The 21,094-nt window shown below is 39.4% G+C and overlaps 1 protein-coding gene across 11 annotated transcripts in view; it reads right to left on the bottom strand.

The window, feature by feature from the left end:
- Nucleotides 1-2,773: 2,773 nt before the first annotated feature.
- Nucleotides 2,774-21,094, bottom strand: part of Kif21a (kinesin family member 21A) — a 149,414-nt gene continuing 131,093 nt past the window's right edge. For 6 of the 11 annotated variants that reach the window (XM_070038738.1, XM_070038765.1, XM_070038748.1 and 3 more), the window contains 8 exons: nucleotides 19,763-19,801; nucleotides 15,617-15,753; nucleotides 13,180-13,360; nucleotides 11,238-11,402; nucleotides 9,247-9,364; nucleotides 8,783-8,953; nucleotides 6,534-6,733; nucleotides 2,774-4,080 (listed from right to left, as the gene is read on the bottom strand). In XM_070038738.1, the coding sequence (XP_069894839.1) occupies nucleotides 3,987-4,080; nucleotides 6,534-6,733; nucleotides 8,783-8,953; nucleotides 9,247-9,364; nucleotides 11,238-11,402; nucleotides 13,180-13,360; nucleotides 15,617-15,753; nucleotides 19,763-19,801 (1,105 nt within the window). In that variant the 3' untranslated portion in view covers nucleotides 2,774-3,986. The remainder of the gene's footprint in view (nucleotides 4,081-6,533; nucleotides 6,734-8,782; nucleotides 8,954-9,246; nucleotides 9,365-11,237; nucleotides 11,403-13,179; nucleotides 13,361-15,616; nucleotides 15,754-19,762; nucleotides 19,802-21,094) is intronic. The other 5 variants (XM_070038753.1, XM_070038772.1, XM_070038774.1 and 2 more) reach the window with 1 other exon arrangement.

The following is a 21,094-nucleotide window of genomic DNA, read 5'->3' as shown; positions in this document are numbered from 1 at the left end:
TCCTCTCTCCTTTTGTCTACCTCCCTCTGCTTGACCTCAACTGCCACCCCCCCAACACCTCAATTTCCATCCTCTTAGCATTCATTGTATTAAACTGCAAGTTAGCTTTTCAAAGAAGTAACACCATTGAAATTCCTCCAGCACATACTTCGGTGAATTTCTATCAAACTTCCACACAAGAGAAAACATTCATCATTTCTGAGCCACACTCTCAGCCCTCTTTTTGCAGGAGATGGAGTCTAGTAAACCTTTCTGCCCAGGCTAGCCTCGAGCCACAGTTCTGCAGCTCTCAGCCTCTTAAGTAGCTAGGATTCAAGTATGAACCACTAGCACAAAGCTACCATCATGGTAATTTATTACTGCCATATCTAGAAACTTTTTTTTTGGGGGGGGGGCTTCACGCAGGTGAGCCAGAACTCAAATTCCTTAACTCAGCACACAGGCTGATTATTCTAATGTGACCTCTGATCCAACACTCATAACTGTGTGGAATTCTCCTCCCTTTCCTTCCTACTGTTCTTCAGGACCACCTTTCTAACTAAAACTCAAAAGATACCTCTCAAAGAGAGAGGGGAAAATATTCTTTAGTTTTCTGTTTACCTGAAGTAAAGATAAAAAGAAATCCAGTTCAATATTTTCAGGCCAAAGTATTAAAAAGAATAGCTGATCCTCTGGAGAAATACACAATAACCTTGACTTGGGAAAAAATATTATGGAAGGCCAGGCACTAGTGGCTCACACTTGTAATCCTACCTATTTAGGAAGCTGAGATCTGATGATTGTGGTTTGAATCCAGTCTAGGCAGGAAAATTGATGAGACTCTTATCTCCAATTAACCACCAGAAAACTGGAAGTAGAGCTGTGGCTCAAGTGGTAGATACTAGCTTTGAGCAAAAAAGCTCAGAAACAGTGCCCAGGTCCAGAGTTCAAGAACCAGGACTGGCATACACACAAAAAATTATGGAATGTCATGGAATCTCAGATCACTCCTGGCGACTTCTCCCTCCCCCAAGATGGTTCTTTGATAGGAATATGAAAATAGATAAGGCTATTCTTAACCAGGCAAAGCCAAAGTAAATGGCAGAAATAAAAAAAGTTATCTATAACTGGTTCTATTATTGGTTCTAAAAGTTATCTGTTACTGACTGACCGGCACCTGTCACTCCCAGGACATGGAAGATCAGTCTCCAGCAAATATTCATCATTTATCTTAGGAGCAAATAAAATCAGAACTGGAATCTAGCCAGGTGCTAGTGGCTCATGCCTGTAAGCCTAGCTACTCAGGAGGCTGAGATCTGAGGATCACAGTTTGAAGCTAGCCCAGGCAAAGAAGTCTGTGAGACTCCTATCTCCAATAAAGTTCCAAAAACGCTGGAAGTGCAGCTGTGGCTCAGGTGGTAGAGCACTAGCTTTGAGCCAAAAAAGCTCAGGGAGAGTACCCAAACCCTAAGTTCAAGCCAGGACAGGCACAAACAAATGGAATTTACTGGAGTTATTAGGGACAGTGTACAGTTCCTAAGTGACCAGAGAGGGAATGTGGTTTGGAGATCATACAGCCAGAACAACATCCAAAACCACATCTTACAGGGCTCGCTTTGTTCTCCCTCACCCAGAATCTACAGCTTGTACCATGGACACTGATGCCACCCTGCCCCACTGCTGGAAATCCCCGTTAATGGGCTTACTGAGGTGGCAACATTTTTTAATCTCTAATTCCCAATTCAAAAAATCTCGTTTGTAGCTCCACTGGGCCAACTCTAAGAAGGATACAGACCACCCCAGCTTGGCCACAAGAAGTGAGGAAACAAGACCTGGTAGGGAGAAAAAGAGGCAGTACTCACAAAGGCAGGATACATGGGACAGAGAGCTGATCAAAGATGCCAAAAAGTCAGAATGGAAAGCCTGTGCTAGATCTATTCAGATCCAAATGCTTTGAAAATAAATATAAATATATATGTGTATATATATATATATATGTGTGTGTGTGTGTGTGTGTGTGTGTGTTGTGTGTGTGATGATATATGTATATATGTGTATATATGATATGCATACATGATATATAGATCATGTACACACATACATGTATAGCTCCAGTGGCTAATCCTAGCTACTCAGGAGGCTGAGATCTGGTCAGCCTTGACCAAAAAGTTTACTATATTCCATCTCCAAAACATAACCAACAAAAAGCAGGACTGTAGGTACAGCCCAAGTAATAGAGAACCATCAGGAACAGAAGTAGAAGCCACTGCACCTCCTACCCAAGTGCACTCTTGGAAGAATCTCTTACTATTATGATATAAAGGACAGAGGCCAGTGCTTCAACAGTACCTGTGCTTTCATGTGTGCATGCATGTGTGCATGCACGCGCATGCACACATGAAAGCACACACACACACAATTAGGACCCTAATTTTAAAAACAAAGCCTTGCTGGGATTTATTAGGTCCTGTAAATCCTTCTAACTCCCATTTCATCTGCCAGGACCTCTCCTCTCCAGGCAACCAAGACTACAGCAGTCTTTACATTGATGGGAATACTTTTTTTTTCATTTGTTTTACAATCTGTGTTCACATCCTTAAGTCATTTTATTTCAGTTCATTCCTTTGAGGTGGTTTTCCATGACTCATCAAAATGAGGTTCCATATACATTTTCCAGAATGTTTCATGTCTAGTAAGCAAAGAATTTAACTGATAGGTAACAAAAGCTTACCTTTCCTTGGATGACACAGCTTTACAAACAATAGTTATTTTCTTACAATTAGAACAAGAATGATCCATAGCCACGTGTTTATTGAAGCACTAGCTAAGCTTTCATTTACAAGCCAGTATTTTTGAAGGGAAAAAGATCAAATAAAACAGTATTTTCAAATGTTATACAATCTACATAAACATTAAACTTGCAGGATTTACAAATTAATATTCTGGGCAGACAGATAAATTATACATCATTTCGCAAAATCCAATCTACAGACTTAAAAAAAATTCATACAGCCATAATGCAAGATAGTCTCTCTTTACAATCTACCTATATACATAGTTTTTCCCACCACACAGGATGAGAATTCTCATCACAGCTACCTAGGTTTGCAAACATAGTATATTCAAAATATATTTAGCAGCATATAAAAAAATTAGAGGAAAGGGAAAAGAACTACTATTAAATTAACAAAAAGAAATTAAAAAGTGATAATAGAAACAACTCCATAAGAAAATAGATCAAAGTGTCTTTCTGTTAGAACATCAAAAATGTATACTGATACAGAACATCGGCCCAGTGCTAAGAAAAACAACAATTTTACAGTAGTTTAGTCCTGAGCACAGTATGTATTGTGATATATATAATATATAATATATATAATATATCACAATTACAAACTTTTATCAAGACAAGTAAATGCCAATATTTAAAACAAACAGTTAAATATTCTTTGTTAGTAGATCAAAGTCAATTCCACTTTATGAGAAATACATAATATTCTCCTTACTTTATCTTTTTTTTTTTCCCACTGCATTAAAAGAGCTTTGAAATTTGGGAACCCTCCAAGACTGATAGGAATGCTTGACAAACAGACTACAATTTTACTAATGTTTCCAATACAGTTAAATATGTAAATCACATGAAAAGACTACAGGAAGGAGTTAACAGGTAGATGTACTCTATCCCAGGGGTGTTTTCTGACTATCGTCAAAGTTGATACCTCATGATTCCAATAATTTAAAGGTGCCTTTTTATAGCTAGGCACAAAAATGCAGCCACAATAAAAGTGCGAATCAAGCAATAGATTGATAGCAAGATACATATGTATCAGTGGATACAAAATTAAGCACACAGGATAGCACACAATTTCACTAGAATATCATATATCTTCAACATTTGGATTCAGATATATTTTCCAGTTCATCCCATTCTTAAGCTTTTGCAGGACATTTTAAATAAAGAACCCAGAGCATTATCACAGCATTCAGTGTATGACTTATCTTCAGGTTTAATTACTAGAAGTCTCTTCTCCCAGATCTCCTGGATCAGTTATTTGGCCATCTTGCAAATTTCGAGCCTTCCAAATCCTCACCGTTCGGTCACTACAAGAAATTTAACATGGACACATGAACAGAAAGGTAAAGAAGCAGCTTTGCCTTTAATAAAATCAGGCTTAAAATAGACATCATCACATAAGAATAACAAATGTGGGTTTACAATGTCAGAATAGCAGTTAATATGATTGGCTTGTGTGGCATGTGTACTCTAACTATTTTAAGTTGAATTCACTCTAACCTACATTAGAAGTAAGGGACATAATACCTTTATTAAAAAAATGATTTTTTGAGACAGGGTCCTGTTATCTTTCCCAGGCTGGCCTAAAAATCTCAGCTCAAGCTATCCTCCTGCCTCAGTCTCCCAAGTAGTTGTAATTATAATGTCCTTTTTATTGATAGGGTAGCCCTGATCATAAGATAACTGACAGATCTGGGCACTGTAGTCCTACCTACTCAGGAGGCTGAGATCTGAGGATCATGTTTTGAAGCCAGCCAGGCAGAAAAAAATCCTTAGATCTATTTAACTTGCCAAAAGCCAGAAGTAGAGATTTGGCTCAAGTGGTAGAGCACCAGCCTTGAGTTAAAAAGCCAAGTCAGAGGGTGAATTCCTGAGTTCAAGCCCCACTTCTGGTCACAATAAATAAATACTTTAGACAAACAGCAGAAATAAGATTTGAATTATGGCATTCTAGCCCCAGAGTCACACCTCATCACATCAGACCTGCACTTGAAAGTTTAGAAAACATGCGATCTGACACAGGGTGGGAAGTCTCCAAGCTCAACAGCCCATATGAAGCTCAGAAACCCAGTTTGGGATATCTTGTTTATAAGGTGACTGTACTGTTAGTAGATACAGCAGATTGACTAACATTAAGTTAGTCCTACTGTAACAAACATATAATTTCAAGACAGTTCAGAAGGCTATGCATGACTATGAAGCCTCAGAAAAGGGAACCCAAGAAGGTCAACTCTGGAACAGCTCTGGCCTCTACTGGAAGCAATTTGTGTGTATGTGTGCCAGTCCTGGGACTTGAACTAGGGGCCTACACACTGTCCCTGAGCTGCTTTTGCTCAAGTTTACTGCTCTACCACTTGAGCCACAGCTCCACTTCTGATGTTTTGCTGGTTAATTAGAGAAGAATCTAACAAATTATCCTCCTAAAATAGCTTTGAACCACAATTCTCCTATCTCATCCTGGGTAGCTAGGGTAAGTTACATACAGGCCTGGCACCTAGCTAAGTTTGCATCTGTTTTGCTTACTTCTTTATGCCCAAGAGTCTGTAGTAGTGCCTAGCACATAAGAGATACACTATGAACATACAAATAAATGCAAAAATCAATCAATTCAGTCAGATTCAGGAGAAAGGAAAAAATTACCATTACTACTTACATGTTAAAGAGAAGCAAAAATACAGATTTTTCGAAAAAATAATTCTTTCTTGGCCAGGTATATCGGCACAAGCCTATAATCTCAGCTACACATAAAGTAAAGATTTAAAGAACTTCCATTCCAAGCTAGCACAGGCCAAGAGACAGCAAAAACTCATCTCAATAAAAAATTAGGCCTGGAGGTTAACAACTATAATAGTAACTTGTCAGAGGGTGAAGGTAGAAAGATTGCAATACAGGGCTGGCCCCAGGCAGAAGCAGAAGACTCTATCTAAAACATAAACTAAACCAAACCTAATAATTAAATAAAACACAAAAAAGGAGGAGCCAGGAACATGGTTCAAGCAGTATAGCCTGAATTCAAACCCCAGCATCCTAAAAAAAGAAAAAGTTCTAACTATGAAGATTAGCAAAAGTGCTGCCTGCTACAAACAAAAATCCTTAGAAACTAGTCATCTGTGAATTATTTTAAAAAAAAATTAAAATCACCAGCTGGCACCTGTGTCTCCTGGCTGTAATCCTAGCTCCTCAGAAGGCTGAGATCTGAGGATTAAGGTTCAAAGCCAACCCAAGGAGGAAAGTCCATGAGACTTTTATCTCCAATTAAACACCAGAAAGATGGAAGCGGAGCTGTAGCTAAAGTGGTAGAGCCTTGAGCAAAAGAGCTCAGGGACAGCGCCCAGGCCCTGATTTCAAGCCCAGGACTGGCACAAAAAAATAAATAAAATCACCAAGGAAAGATCTAGCAGCAATTTGTATTACAAACAGAATATTAACACCCAAGCAACAGTACAGTTATGTAATGGCAAACCTCGATTCAATGCTTACATAAAAATAATATAAATTAGGAGCTAAGTATGGCAGTGTGTGCCTATAACTGCACCTGGGAAGATGAAGCAGGAAGGTCACAAGTTCGAGGCCACCCTAAGCAACAGAGCCCGACCTTGTCTCTAAATAAACCAATACAACAGGCATCTTACAACAGACGGTTTAAGTCTGCAGAACAATCTCTCATGTGCAATGTTTTTAGACATTCACAGCCTTTAGTGCTGCTTAAATCTGAAGACAAGCAACCAATACAGTGCAAACGTCCCCTGGAAAGACTTACTCCGCGGCCGTAAATATATGGGTAGAATTCACACAGATGGCATTGATGGGGCTGTCATGACCCTTCATCTCCCCCACTGGCACGAATGTATCCATGTTCCAGAGCTTCACAATGCCCCCTCTGCAGCCGCTGAGCAGCACCGGGTGGGCTGGTACCACGCCCAGGGCGCAGACCCAATCCTTGTGTGCATTTGGAACTTGCTGAGAGAAAAGACAGAAGAATCAACAGCTGCAGTGCAACCTGCCCCATACTGACTTTTTTTTTTTTTTTAAAATAGCACACGTAATTACAAATACTTCAGATGATGAAGTTTAATGACTGGTTTGTAGAATAGCCCAATAAGTATTAAAGTTTATTTTCTACATGATCATTCAGCCCTCTAAAGCAATGAAACTGTGATTTGCTCCTTGATTTGATTCACTAATTTTATTACTATTAAAGGCTGCTAATGTTAATAAGCTATAAAATCGAATGCCCTCTTAAAAGCCTAGCTACTCAAGAGGCTGGGATTTGAAGACTGACTTTTTTTTTTTAATTTTTTTTATTGTAAAGATACTATACAGAGGGTTACAGTTACATGAGTGAGGTAATGAGTACACTTCCACTTCCTCTTGAACATTGTTACCCCCTCCATTGTTTTCCCCCTACCATCCCCTCCCTCCCTCCCTTCCCCAAGGTTCTTTTTTTTTTTTTTTTTTGATTGTGATTAAGTGATTACTTAATTTCCGGAAATTCACAGTATTGTGGAATAATGATGCTCATTTAAAGTCACAAGTTCATTCTAACTTTCCTGGAGCAAATTGTCTATCACAGTCTGTAATATATAACGGTGCTCATATGTTATATACCATATATGTGATCAGCAGCATGGGGATATTTAGTAGTGGTTCAACCAGATGAGTGGGAGTTCTTTGTTTCTTAAGTCCTGTTAGTTTTGTCATATCACCTAACATTTTGGATTCATCATCCACTTATCAGGGAGACCATGTACTGTTTGTCTCTTCGTTCTTGGCTTACCTCGCTCAACATGATTCCTTCTAGCTCCATCCATTTCCCTGCAAATGCCATTATTTTGTCATTTCTAATGGCTGCATAATATTCCATTGTGTATAGATACCACAATTTTTGGATCCATTCATCTGTGGTGGGGCATCTAGGTTGTTTCCATATCCTAGCTATTGCGAACAGTGCTGCGATAAACATGGAGGTGCACGTGTCCTTGTATATTGGTTCCTGTTGTTCAGGGTAGATGCCTAGAAGTGGTATGACTGGGTCGTAAGGGAGGTCAATCTTTAGCTTTCTAAGGACCCTCCAGACTGCTTTCCAAAGTGGTTGTATGAGTGTACATTCCCACCAGCAGTGTAATAGCGTTCCTCGTTCTCCACATCCCCTCCAGCATTTGTCGTTGGCTGATTTGTGGATGTGGGACATTCTGACTGGGGTAAGGTGGTATCTCAGGGTTGTCTTTATTTGCATTTCTTGAAGACTGACTTTTGAAGACAGCTTGGACAGGAAACTCCCATGAGATGCAGATGCTTATCTCTAATCAACCACCAAAAAAGCTTGAAGGAGAGCTGGGGCTCAAGGAGTAGTCAGCTTTGAACAACAAAGCCGTAGTACCAGGAGGAGAGGGGAGGGGAAAAGGGAGGGGAGGGGAAGAAAGGGGAGGGGAGGGGAGAAGAAAACCTCCACTGCTCTATTCCAGGGATGGTTGTATTTAATAAACACATGCATGGAGCAATTTCAGTTGTTTCAGTTCTTACTCTTCTTTTCCTGTCTAGCAGGTATTAAGTGCTAAATGTTATTTCTTGAAATTAGTAATTCTTGTGGTTGAAATTAGTAATTCTTGTGGTTGATAATAAAGCATTCTTTAAGAACAAGTCATAATTAAAGTTGTCCTTACACAATGAAGATCTACATAAAGCCTCTTTCAGATCTTGAGTCAATCAGGAAAAAAAAATTTAATTCATATTCCAGTCATGTGGCTTGAACTCAGGATCTGGGCACTGTCCCTGAGCTTTTATGCTCAAGGCTAGTGCTTTACCACTTGAGCCACAGCTCCACTTCTGGTTTTCTGGGGTTAACCAGAGGTAAGTTTCTCAGACATTCCTGCCCAGGCTGGCTTCAAACTGTCATCCTCCTATCTCAGCCTCCTGAGTAGTTAATATTACAGGCTTGAGCCACCACATTCCCCACAAATGATTGCTTTAGAAACATAAGGTCCATATCATGAAAAGATTTGGCATTACCTGAAGCAGATCTTTTTGAGCAAGGTCCCACTTCTTGATCCCATTGTCTCTGGACCCACTGAACAGGTTGTCCCCTTGAATGGTGAGGGCTTCTATGCCATCATAATGAGGGGGCTCAAAATTGTGCGTGGGGTTCACAGTTCCCAGAGCCCCTTCGGTGACATCAAACATCTACAAGAGCAGCACGCAAATTTAGTAACTTTCCACTAAACATCTATAAGTACATATTCAAAGAAGCACATACACATATACATACACACATACCACATTAATCAGACATAGTTTTGTTTTGCTACAATACTTCACTAATCCTCAAATGAATAACACAGAGAATGAAGCTGAGCCTTGTTTCATGCTGTAACATGTTCGTACGTTTGCAGGTTTTTAAGATAAGCCTATATACTCCAAATTCTATTCGCCTACCACTCAATAGGCAAATGGAGTCCACAACTTGTAATGCATACTTTGATGTAATGGTCCTTGGAGCCGGTGATGATGAGATCCTGACCACTGGAAATCTGGTCCACAGTAAGACACATAACAGTCCCGAGATGGCCTGTTAGCTTTCCGGTAGACTGAAACCTTTGGAAGAGAAGAAAAAATGATTTTGTTTGAAAATGTTTCTTAGCATGATAGAGTTAAACCTCAACAAAACTAATCTATAGTCTTTCATAAACCTGTGAAGCTGTTGACTAATTTTTTCTTGTTTCTTCCTCTTTTTTTTTTTTTTTTTTTAGTGTGTGTTGGTACTGAGGCTTAAACTCAGGACCTGAGTGCTACCCCTTAGCTATTCTGCTTAAGGCTGCAAAACAGTCCATGAGATAGCCAGGAGAAGGAGGCTGAGATCTGAGGATTGCAGTTCAAAGACAAACCTGGAGCAGGAAAATTTGTAAGATTTTTTTTATCACCAATTAACCACCAGAAAACTGGAAGCAGAGCTATGGCTCAAAGTGGTAGAGCACTAGCCTTGAGCAAAAAAAAAAAAAAAAAAAACACTCAAAGACAGCACTCAGGAGCCAATTTCAAGCCCCACAACCAAATAGAACAACAAAAAAGTCCATGAGACACTTAACCCCACTCAACTACCCAAAAGCCAGAAGTGGAGCTATGGCTCAAGTAATACAGTGTCAGAAAAAAAAAAAAAAAAGGTTAAGCAAGAATGTGAGGCTCTACTGGGGCTCTACTCCCACCACTGGCTCAAAAAAGAAATAAAAAAAAGGAGAAGGAGGAAGAAAAGAAGTAAGGATGAGGAAATGAAGATGATATCCTTACCTCTTTCTTACTTCCCGATTAAATTGTCTATTTCTAATACACTATTTCAGGACTGTAATTTCTCTCTCATCTATTTATCTATAAATTATGTTTCTACTTCCTCCGTCATGCTTTACAGTGTATACTACACAAGTTTTTCCGAAGTTTTTCAAATAGATATTCACTGATTTAGCACCAACAAGTTCCTTGTGAGAAGCGCACTGTAGTATCTGAACTCACCTTCCTGAGCAGCTAAGATTACAGAACTTCACATTTCATGGGAAATGAAAATCAAGTTTACAATTCAACTTACCATATTTTCTTTCTGCCTACTTTTTCTTCTCAATTCTTCACAATTTATATAGATCTCTTTTTTTCTGTGTCTGTGTACTCAAGGCCTGAGTGTTGTCCCTTTAGGTTTTTTGCTCAAGACTAGAGCTCTACCACTTGAGCAAGAGTTCTACTTCTGGCTTTTTGTGGTGAGCTGAATATAAGAATCTCACAGACTCTCCTGCCAGGGCTGTATTTGAACTGCAGTTCTCAGATGTCACCCTGGAGAGTAGCTAAGATTATAGGTATGAGCCTCCAGTGCCTAATTCCACAATTTATATATATATAACAAAATTTTAAAAACTCTTTATGAGAATTTATGCTCTATAAAATTATTAATTTTATAAACTTTCAAGTAAAGAATGTTTAAATTATTTGACACAAATGATTCTTCCAAATGTACCAGTAAATGTGGACGAAGATTTTCATCTCTTTCTAATAAAAAACACCATTTTCAGACAAGGGTTAAGAGACCATAAAATAATTCTGTCTCTCCTCCATTCACTTTTTGGCCTCATTAAGGAAAATATAAAGGGAAAGCAGACTGGTGAGTATGTGGATGAAGATGAAGGGGACATTCAGGGGTAGCGTGTTGACATTCAGTTGCTGGTGGCTCACACTTGTAATCCTAGCTACGCAGGAGGCTAAGTTCTGAGGATCACAGTTTGAAGCCAGTCTGGGCAGAAAAGTCCTGAGGTTTTTATCTCCAATTAACTACCCAAAAGCTGGAAGTAGAGTTATGGCTCAAGTGGTAAAGCAAAAAAGCCAAATGAGAGCATAAGGCCCTGAGTTCAAGGCCCAGTACATGTCCACAAAAATAGATACGTTTGATAGTGCCTTCTCTAGGAAACATTACATTTTCTCAAATGCCTACCTTTTCAGATCCCACATTCTGACAGCATTTCCAGAAGCTGCATAGAGGAAGGTGCCGGTTGGGTTCAGTGCAATTTGATTGATTTGGTTTTCTCCAGAAGGAATGGCCACTGTCCGGCTGGTACTTGCAGAACAAGCATCTCCAAGAGTAACCTGACCTGAAGATCTTAACAAATGCAAAACAAAACAAAAAGATATTACATTTTCAGATATAAGTTTAGCTCACCTCTTCCTGAATTCCTAGGAGACAGGCTCTAGAAACTTTGTCTTTTTATTAGCATATGTACAGTGCCGAGCCTCCCACCCATCAGGCAGCTGGCACATAGAAATGAATATAAGGTGAATAAATAAATATATGATGGATTACACGGTTTAAAACTCAGTGTATGTCTAATATAATGCTAGAAATTTCAGGCTTTTAATAAGAGATGATTAAAATATTGTTCAGAAAAGTCAGACATCAATGATAAATACACAGCAAATGATAGAAAGGTAATCCATTTTGTGGCAGTTTCAAGAAGCCCAGAAGGCCTAGAATATTCCTTTTGAATATAGATTTCCTCCCTGCCCCACTTTGGTGGGACAGAGATGGGGCTTGAATTCAAGGCCTCCAGCTCTCACTTGGCTGTTCAGCTCAAGGCTGGCAATAGGTCACTTGAGCCACAATTCCACATTTTTGTCTGGGCTGGCTTTGAAACACAATCTTTAGATCTCAGCCTCCTGAGTAGCTACTATTACAGGCATGAGCCACTACGGCCTGTTGTCATAGATTTCCTCTGGGAATTACAGACATTAGGGACTTTTGTAATAATTTGCCATTTTTTTTCCTTCAGCCCAATTACAAATGATATATCTACTATGCACTAAAGCTACTATGCACTAAAGACTTAAAACACACCTGACTTTGATTTCCTTAGGTAAATTCTAGATGGTAATTTTTTGAAACATTTTCCCTTTTAAACTCTGAAATAATAAGCCAATCTTTTCAAATTTGATGCAATTCCATTAGATTGGTAAAATTCTAACATAGGATATAATATCCTTTCCCTACAAAATTTCCCTATAGGAAATTACTGATAGTTCTCAAATAATAAATCAGTCCTGAAAAATGATTAGCCTCTTTCACTTCTACTCTATCAATAAGTAAATATGAAACTTTTCAACGTTTCCTTCTTTCCTATAAACAATTACGGAGTTCACCAAAAGTCTGGTTACATAGAAGCTTGTTGATCTCAAGGCAGAATGAATTATTATTTGTTTATGTTGTTTGTTTTGTTTGCCAGTCGTAGGGCTTGAACTCAGGGCTTGAGCACTGTCCCTAAGCTTCTTTTGTTCAAGGCTAGCACTCTACCACTTGAGCCACAGTGCCACTTCAGGCTTTTTCTGTGTAGTTTATTGGAGATAAGAGCCTCACAGACTTTTGTGCCTGAGCTGGCTTCAAACATCAATCCTCAGATCTTAGTGTGCTAAGTAGACCCGCATTTCATTTTGTTGGGCAATTTTCTTTTCTCCTTATATTCTCCCTGTGCTTTTATGGTGAAGATTTTAACAACCTCTACGGAGTACAGAAGTATTTTAAAAATATAAAACTAAGCCAGGTGCTGGTAGCTCACACCTATAATCCTAGCTTCTCAGGGGGTTGAGATCTGAGAAGTGAGGTTTGAAGTCATCATTGGCAGGAAAACCTATGACATTCTATCTCCAATTAACCACCCTAAAAAGCCAGAAGTGGAGCTGTGGCTCAAGTGGTAAAGAACGAGCCTTGAACAAAAAAGCTTAGAGATGGTGCCAAAGGCCCTGATTCCAAGCCCTAGGATGGGCACCAAAATAAGCAAACAAAAACAAAACAAACCCACTAAAATGTAAACATAGCATATAATTCCTTTTATTTCATAAGAAGAGAAGTAGTTGACTCTTATGTATTTGTTTTCTTAATTACTTACGTTAGTGTTCGAACACACTTCGCTGAATCTCTGATATCCCACACCTTAATATAAGATGTTGACACGGTAAAGACCAAGCTGGTATAATTACAGTATTTCACAGACACGACGTTGTTGGGATGGCTGCCCAGCGACATGATCTCCTGCCCTGTCACTAGATTCCATACTTTACAAGTACGATCTGCAACAGACAGATATGGAGACAAATGGTTAATACAGTTCTATTGACAGTCAAAACTATTTAAACCATTTCTCTTTCATGAGAAAAATATAGGAAAGAATAAAGAATAAAATAATTATCCAGTTCATCCCTGGCCCACTACAGCAGGTTCAGAGGTATAAGAGATGACAGTCTGGGGTGTCTATGCATTATGTGGTATTTTTAAGTAATTATGTAAATTTTGAACTAGGTGCCTGTGGCTTATGCCTGTAACCCTAACTACTCAGGAAGCTGAAATCTGAAGGTTGCAGTTTAAAGCCAGCCTCAGCAGAAAAGTCCATGAGACTCTTCACTCTAATTACCCAGCAAAAAGCTGGAAATGGAGCTGTGGCTCAAGTGGTAGAGCATTAGCCTTGAGCAAAAAAGCTCAGAAGCAGCACCTAGACACTAAGTTCAAGCCCTGGACAGACACAAAAGCGAGCAAGCAAACAAACAAATAAATTGAAATAGTCATATCAAAAGGGTCTTGATTTAAATGGCTCAATTTTAAATGGCTATCTTACATCAGTCTCTTCAAAACTACTGTTTGGTCATATTCCTAATACCTTGAAACACTTTAATCCCACTGGTAAACACACATACCTTTCCTATTCAGTGGAATGGTAGATTTTACTTTTATTCTGAGTCAAAATAGAAACACAAAATTATTCTATTTTTTTTCTTTTTCCTTTTTTAAATTTTTTTGGGTCTAGTAATAGGGCCTGAACCCTGGGCCTGGGCGCTGTCCTTTAGCTCTTCAGCTCAAGGCTAGCGCTCTACCACTTGAGCCACAGCGCCACTTCCGGCTTTTTTCTTTTTGCTTATGTGGTGCTGAGGAATCGAACCCAGAGCTTCAGGCATGCAAGGCAAATGCTCTACCACTGAGCCACCTTCCCAGCCCCTATTCTATTTTTTTTCTGACATGTTGACTATCCTGGAGAGAACAATTTAAGTTGAATTATTAAATAAGTATATTTTCTCACAACAGATTTTTTTTGACTGAGGAGTTTCCATTGGAATTTTAATTGGGATATTTACCAATATCAATTTGTGTGCACGTACACAACACACATGTGCACCCCTGCGAATACCGGGGGCTTAAACTCAGTACCAAAGCACTGTTCCTTAGCTTTAGTCCCTCAAGGTTGGCATTCTACCAGTTAAGCCACACCTCTACTCCAGCTTTTTTTCTGGCTAATGGGAGATAAGAGTCTCATCGACTTCTGTCTGGGCTCATTTCAAACCTTGATCCTCAGGTCTCAGCCTCCTTAGTAGCTAGGATTAGAGGTTGAGCCCATAAATATCATCAATCTCTTCTTTTTCTGAAACTTCTAAACTCTTGGTCTGGTACTCTCCAAAGCAGGTATTTCAAAAGGAGTAAAAAGAGTACAAGTGGAAATGTTTCCCCAGTTTTCTTACTTACCAGTTATGTCAACCCACACTATTTAACCTCTTAAACACTAAGTTCCTCTACCTGTGACAAAAGAAGGTAACAGGTTCCATGGGTACTGGGTACTGGGTACTACAACAGTTCTCACAGAGTTGGGAGAACTAAATGAGATATACAGTGCTGTGTCACTTCTGGTACATGCATCAAACATGGCGGCTGCCAGTGTCCTTTTCTTTTCTTTTCTACTGCACTGTGTATTTTAATGGCCTGTTATAGATCTATGTACTGGTATGCATTACAAAAAGCCCAGAATTCTGTATATACTAGGTGCCTTCTTACTGAATGGAGATGCAATCTCTGGATCATAATACAATGTATTTATAAAGGGGCTGTTCTTTCTCCCCAGTAGTGTAGTGATTTGATATAATTTAGGAGTTCAACCAACTGGTCAGATTTCTTACTGGAGATAAATAGTTGCACTTAAAAACAAAAACCAACCAACTGACCAAACAAACAAACAAAAAAACACGACTTTTGAGCAGGGCCCTTGTGGCTCACACTTGTAATCCTAGTTATTCAGGAGGCTGAGATCTGAGGATTACAGTTCAAAGCTAGGCTGGGTAGCAAGTCTGTGAGACTCCGATCTCCAATTAACCACCAGAAAATCAGAAGTGGTTCTGTGGCTCAAGTGGTAGAACAGTAACCTTGAACACAAAGAGGCTCAGGGACATTGCCCAGGCCCTGTGTTCAAGCCCTAAGAATGACAAAAAAAAAAAGTCTGCTGAAAACTTAGCCATTAAAATAAACCAAACACCTATTAGATATCCACATTAGAGAACAACTGGCACCTTTTGATCCAGTGAAGAGAAGGTCATTGGTAGAATCCACACAGAGCACAGCTTTGGTGTGTCCTTCTGCGATGTGCACACACTGAAGTGGAGAGGCCCGAATTCCTTTGGAAGCAGGAAATGGGTTGATTATGCCCCTAAGGTATGGAAAAGGAAACAAGCAAAGGTTCACTTCCACAGCTCTAGGGTGAGACCAGGTTGAATTATTGCCCTCATTTTACAAAACCTTTATTAGCAGGGACCAGTGGCTCATGCCTGTAATCCTAACTACTCAGGAAGCTGAGATCTGAGGGTCACTGTTAATCTAGATGGTCTCTGGTATGCAGTTAATCTTTCACTAGTCATAAAGACAAAGGTAGCATGTCAACTAAATTGATACACTAAAAGGTGTTATGTGGACTGAAAAACATATCAGTGAAACACACCAAAAAATTCATTTACTTTATATACCTATCTAGTGCTAAAATAATCATTGGATAAAATTTAAACGAAACATTTAATTCCAAGATAGAACTGAATCCCACAATAGAAAAAAGATCAAAAGTATTCTAAATTGTAAAACCTAATGGGGCTGTATCTGTTGAATACAAACTGGAGGAGTTAATAACTTATAGTCCTCTGTCTACTGGTATCGTCGATGGCTTATTGGTTCAGTGGAAGCAAACATTTCAGGAGGATATGCTGGGCATACTGCACTGTGCCTAGGCCAAATGTGGAATAAAGCTTAGTCTGAGATGCCACATTTTAAGACCATGGAGAAACTAGAGCCCTTCTAAAGCAAGAGAAGCAAAAGAAAAGACTTAATGGTTTCAGGAACAATTGATGAAACTAGAACTATTAAGCTGACCAAAGCACACACATCAGAGACAGGAGGACACAACAGCATAATTAAAGGGCTGAATATGCCAGGGGCCAGTGGCTCATGCCTGTAATCCTAGCTGCTCAGGAGGCTGAGACCTGAGAATGATAGTTCAAAGCAAGCCAGGGCAGGCCATGAGACTCTTATTTCCAGTAAACTACTCAGAAAAAATTAGAAGTGGTGCTGTATGGCTCAAGTGGTAGAGTGCTAGCCTTGAATTAAAAAAAAAAAAAAAAAAAAAAAGGTCAGGGATAGAGCACAGGCCCAGAGTTCAAGCCCCAGAACCAGAAAAATAGGGGAAGGGGGGAGACTTAATATTAAGCTGGGCTCTTGTGGCTCATGCCTATAATCCTAGCTACTTAAGAGGCTGACATTGGAGGATCCTACTTCAAGCCAGATCCAGGAAGAAACTCCATGAGACTTATCTCCAATTAACCATCAAGAAGTCAGACGTGGAACTGTGGTTCAAGTGGTACAGTGCCAGCCTTGAGCAGAAAAGCTAAGGGATGGTTGGTTGCCAGGCCCTAAGGCTAAGCTCAGGACTAGCACACATACACACAAATGAAGGCTGAATTTATTTATTTATTTATTTATTTATTTATTTATTATTTTATTTTATTTTATTTTATTTTGTCGGTTGTCGGGCCTGAGCTCTCAGCCTGTGCACTGTCCCTCAGCTCTTCATCTCAAGGCTAGTGCTTTACCAGTTGAGCCACAGTGCCACTTCTGACTTTTTCTGCTTATATGGTGCTAAGGAATCAAACCCAGGGCCTCATGCATGCAAGACAAGCACTCTACCACTGAGCCACCTTCCCAGCCCAAGGATGAATATTTTTAAATATAGTATCCCACTCTAAAAATAGAGTGGGATACTGGAGAGAATGAGGCTGGAGGATCTGAGTTCTCAGCCAGCTTAGACAAAGTTAGTAAGATTCTATTTCTAAAACAAAATAAAACAAAAGGATTGTAGTTGTGGCCAAGTGGTAGAGCATGTGCTTAGCATATGCAAGGACCCTGGGTTTAGTCTCCAGCATGTTAAAAAAAATTTTAATTTTTAAAAAATAGCTGGGCATGACTATAATCTTAGATACTTAGGGGCCTGACATCTAGAAAATCATGATCCAAATCTCTCCCCAACAGAAAAGTCTGAGAGAGTCCACCTCCAAAATAACAAGGAGGGAAAAATGGGCTGAGTTAGCTCAAGAGATAAAGCATCAGCTCAGCAAGTAAACTGGGCAGATATGAGACTCTGAGTTCAAATTCAGTACAAGGAAAGAAGGAAAGAAGGAAGGAAGGAAAGAAGGAAGGAAGGAAGGAAGGAAGGAAGGAAGGAAGGAAGGAAGGAAGGAAGGAAGGAAGGAAGGAAGGAAGGAAGGAAAGAAGGAAGGAAGGAAGGAGAGAAAGAAAGAGAGAAAGACAAAGAAAGAAAGAAAAAGAAAGAAAGAAGGAAAGAAAGAAAGAAAGAAAGAAAGAAAGAAAGAAAGAAAGAAAGAAAGAAAGAAAGAAAGAAAGAAAGAAAGAAAGAAGGGAGGGAGAGAGGGAAGGAAGGAGGGAGGGAAGGAAGGAGGGAGGGAAGGAAGGAAGGAAGAGAAAGAAAGAAAGAAAGAAAGAAAGAAAGAAAGAAAGAAAGAAAGAAAGAAAGAAAGAAAGAAAGAAAGAAAGAAAGAAAGAAAGGAGGGAGGGAGGGAGGGAGGGAGGGAGGGAGGGAAGGAAAGAAGGAAGGGGAGGGAGGGAGGGAGGAGAGAGAAGGAGAAGAGAGGAGAGTAGAGGAAGAGAAGTGAGAGGAAGGAAGGGGAAAAGAGGAAAGAAGGGAAAGGCGGGAAGAGATGTAGGAAGGGGAGTGAGTAGAGGGGAAAAGAAGGTAGGAAAGGGGAAGAGGAAGAGGAAGAGAAGGTGGGGGAAATTTCCTCAAAAATCTGAATTTGCCATCTTGAAGTTCTATTAATATATGGTTCATAAATGTGAATTAATGTCATCATATTTACAAGCATACCTTCAAATACTGGAAAGGCACTATTCTAATGAAGTGTAGCCTCTTGTTACTTGTCAAGCAGCAAATATATATGTATATATTTATATATATATATGAAATGTGTGTAGACTATATATATATGGAATGTGTGTGCGTGTATACATATATATACACACACATACATACACATACATGGATGGATAATGAAAGTTTATGTTAGAAGTATAGGCACTGTTTTTGATATGTATTTAATGACAGAAGTCATCCTAAGGGAGGGAAAAAACTAAACTACACCCTTAATTATAAAATACTATGTTTCTAAAGCATCCAGGACATCTCTTTTTGGGGGGATTCATTCACATTCTGAAACATAAACATAAACTTGGAGATGGTTTTTTCAAATTAAGTTTAAATCGTGCAAATTTGTACAACAGCTCTGATGTGAAGGGGAGGAAAATACTTTTTTTTTTCCCATGCAAACCAGTCAAGTCTTGTAATACTGTGAGGCGAACATGATAACCACTACAGTACAGAAACCCCTCTTAAGTCTTGTAATACTGTGAACAAGATTAATCTCCCCTTCCCCTGTCTACCTTGTGGAATATCTTCTGATGACAAGGAAAATGTCTATAAAGCAGGTGAACCAATGGGAAGGGAGAGAAGACAAAAGGACCGATAGGACCTGAGTGTCAGAGAAAGAGAAAGACCTGCCCTCAAGCTGTAACATGAAACGATGTAAAGGTATTTTGGTTTGGTTTGGTTTGGTTTGGTGCCTGGGGCTAACCTCAGGTTCTGGGTGCAGTACCTGAGCCTGAGCTCTACCACCTGAACCACAACTCCACTGCCAGCTTTTTGGTGGTTAATCAGAGATAACTGATTGGGTCTGAATGTAAATCCTCAGATTTCAGACTTTTGAGTAGCTAGGATTACAGGTGTGAGCCACTGGTGCCTGGCTTTTTCCATTTAAATTGCTCAACTAATGAGAAGAAAAAAAAATACCATCTACCTCCCCAAGTTTGAAGCAATGAAAATACTGAAATCACTGCAAAAGAAACTCCCTTCTCACCAGTATTCATCAAACTTGATGGCTTTTGAAGAACATATTTAGATTAGAGACAGAACAAACACCATGACTTGGAAGGCACCATATAAAAAGACTTGGCCACTATAAAAATATCAATGTGCTTCTATGATTTCCAACAAGTATTGCATGCAACAGAAAAAAAAAAAAAAAGGTATTTTCCTAGAATTTCTAAGAAAGGCATTAAAAACATCAGTGAAATGCAAGAAGGTAGGAAGGGTAGAAAGAAAGTACCTGTGTACCTCCGACAGAGAGGAGTCACTCTCATCAGACCTACAGTGGAAGAGTTAGAATTATGAGGAAAAGAATTACAGATGTCAACAGGCAGAGACGCTGACATTGGGTTGAAAGCCAACAACACGAATAACAGAAATACAGCAAACATTTTCTTTTAGATTTGCAGTGGGTATCAGCAAAGTAAAGCTCAGTCAAACAAGGTAGTTTTGGTTCTCAGTTTTGTTTTGTGTTTTCTTACAAAGACTTGAGGGGGCTGAAAGCATGGGTAAGTTTCTATTATTGACCCACAGAATATATTTTTACCTTGATAGGTTAAGCTCTGGAAGGGAATAATACTAGCTACAAGCTATATCACTTCAAGTTTTGTTCCGTTTACTTTGATGAATGCTTAATGTTTTTATATTCTCATGTCAATAAGTATTAATGAATTTCATTCATCTTAACAATTAGGTTTTTGTGTGCCAGTATAAAGGCTTGAACTCAAGGCCTGAGTGCTGCCTTTAGCTTTTTCACTCAAAGCTGGCACCCTACCACTTGAGTCACAGTTCTACTTTTGGCTTTTTTGGGTGGTAACTGGTGATAAGAGTCTCATAGACTTTCCTGCTTGGGCTGGTTTGTTTTTTTTTTATTGTGAAAATACTGTACAGAGGGGTTACAATTACATGGGCAAGATAAGGAGTACATTTCTTATCAAGCATTGTAGCCTCCTCCTTTGTTTCCCCTTCCCATCCTTGGGCTGGTTTTGAACCTTGATCCTCAGACCTCAACATCCTGAGCAGCTAGGATTACAGGCATCAGCCACCAGCACCTGGACATCTTGACAATTTTTACCTTAAATTTAGACTTTGATGTGGAAGATCCACAATGCATTGTATATTTACATATAACATAAATCATTCAAACTTGTAATAACCCTTGGGTTTATTGTTGTTTTCTTTTGTGCCAGTACTAGGGCTTGAACTCAGGGTCCCTGACTCTTGATTAGCTATTTTGCTCAAGACTGGGGCTCTACCACTTGAGCCATAGCTCCATTTCTGGGTTTGGGTTTTTTTTTTTTGCAGGTTAGTTGGAAATGAGTCCCTTGGATTTGTCTGTCCAGGCTGGCTTTGAACAGCAATCTTCAGATCTCATCCTCCTCAGTAGCTAGGATTATAGGCATGAGCCACTGGCTCCGGGCTTAACCCACAGTTTTAACTTAGCTCAAAAACACTGAGTTCTTTGGCATAAAGAGGACCCTTTGTAATTGGGAGACTTTTGTAGGGTTTCAAAGTTAAGCAAAGCCACTCCTGATTGCCTTATCTGAAGCCTCAAAAACTGTGAGTAAGGGAA

Source organism: Dipodomys merriami, unplaced genomic scaffold (genome assembly GCF_024711535.1).
Source record: "Dipodomys merriami isolate MVZ:Mamm:240054 unplaced genomic scaffold, mDipMer1.0.p SCAF_10, whole genome shotgun sequence".
Lineage (NCBI taxonomy): Eukaryota > Metazoa > Chordata > Mammalia > Rodentia > Heteromyidae > Dipodomys > Dipodomys merriami.
The sequence above is the reverse complement of the archived record's forward strand: the minus strand, read 5'-3'. Positions and strand labels throughout refer to the sequence as shown.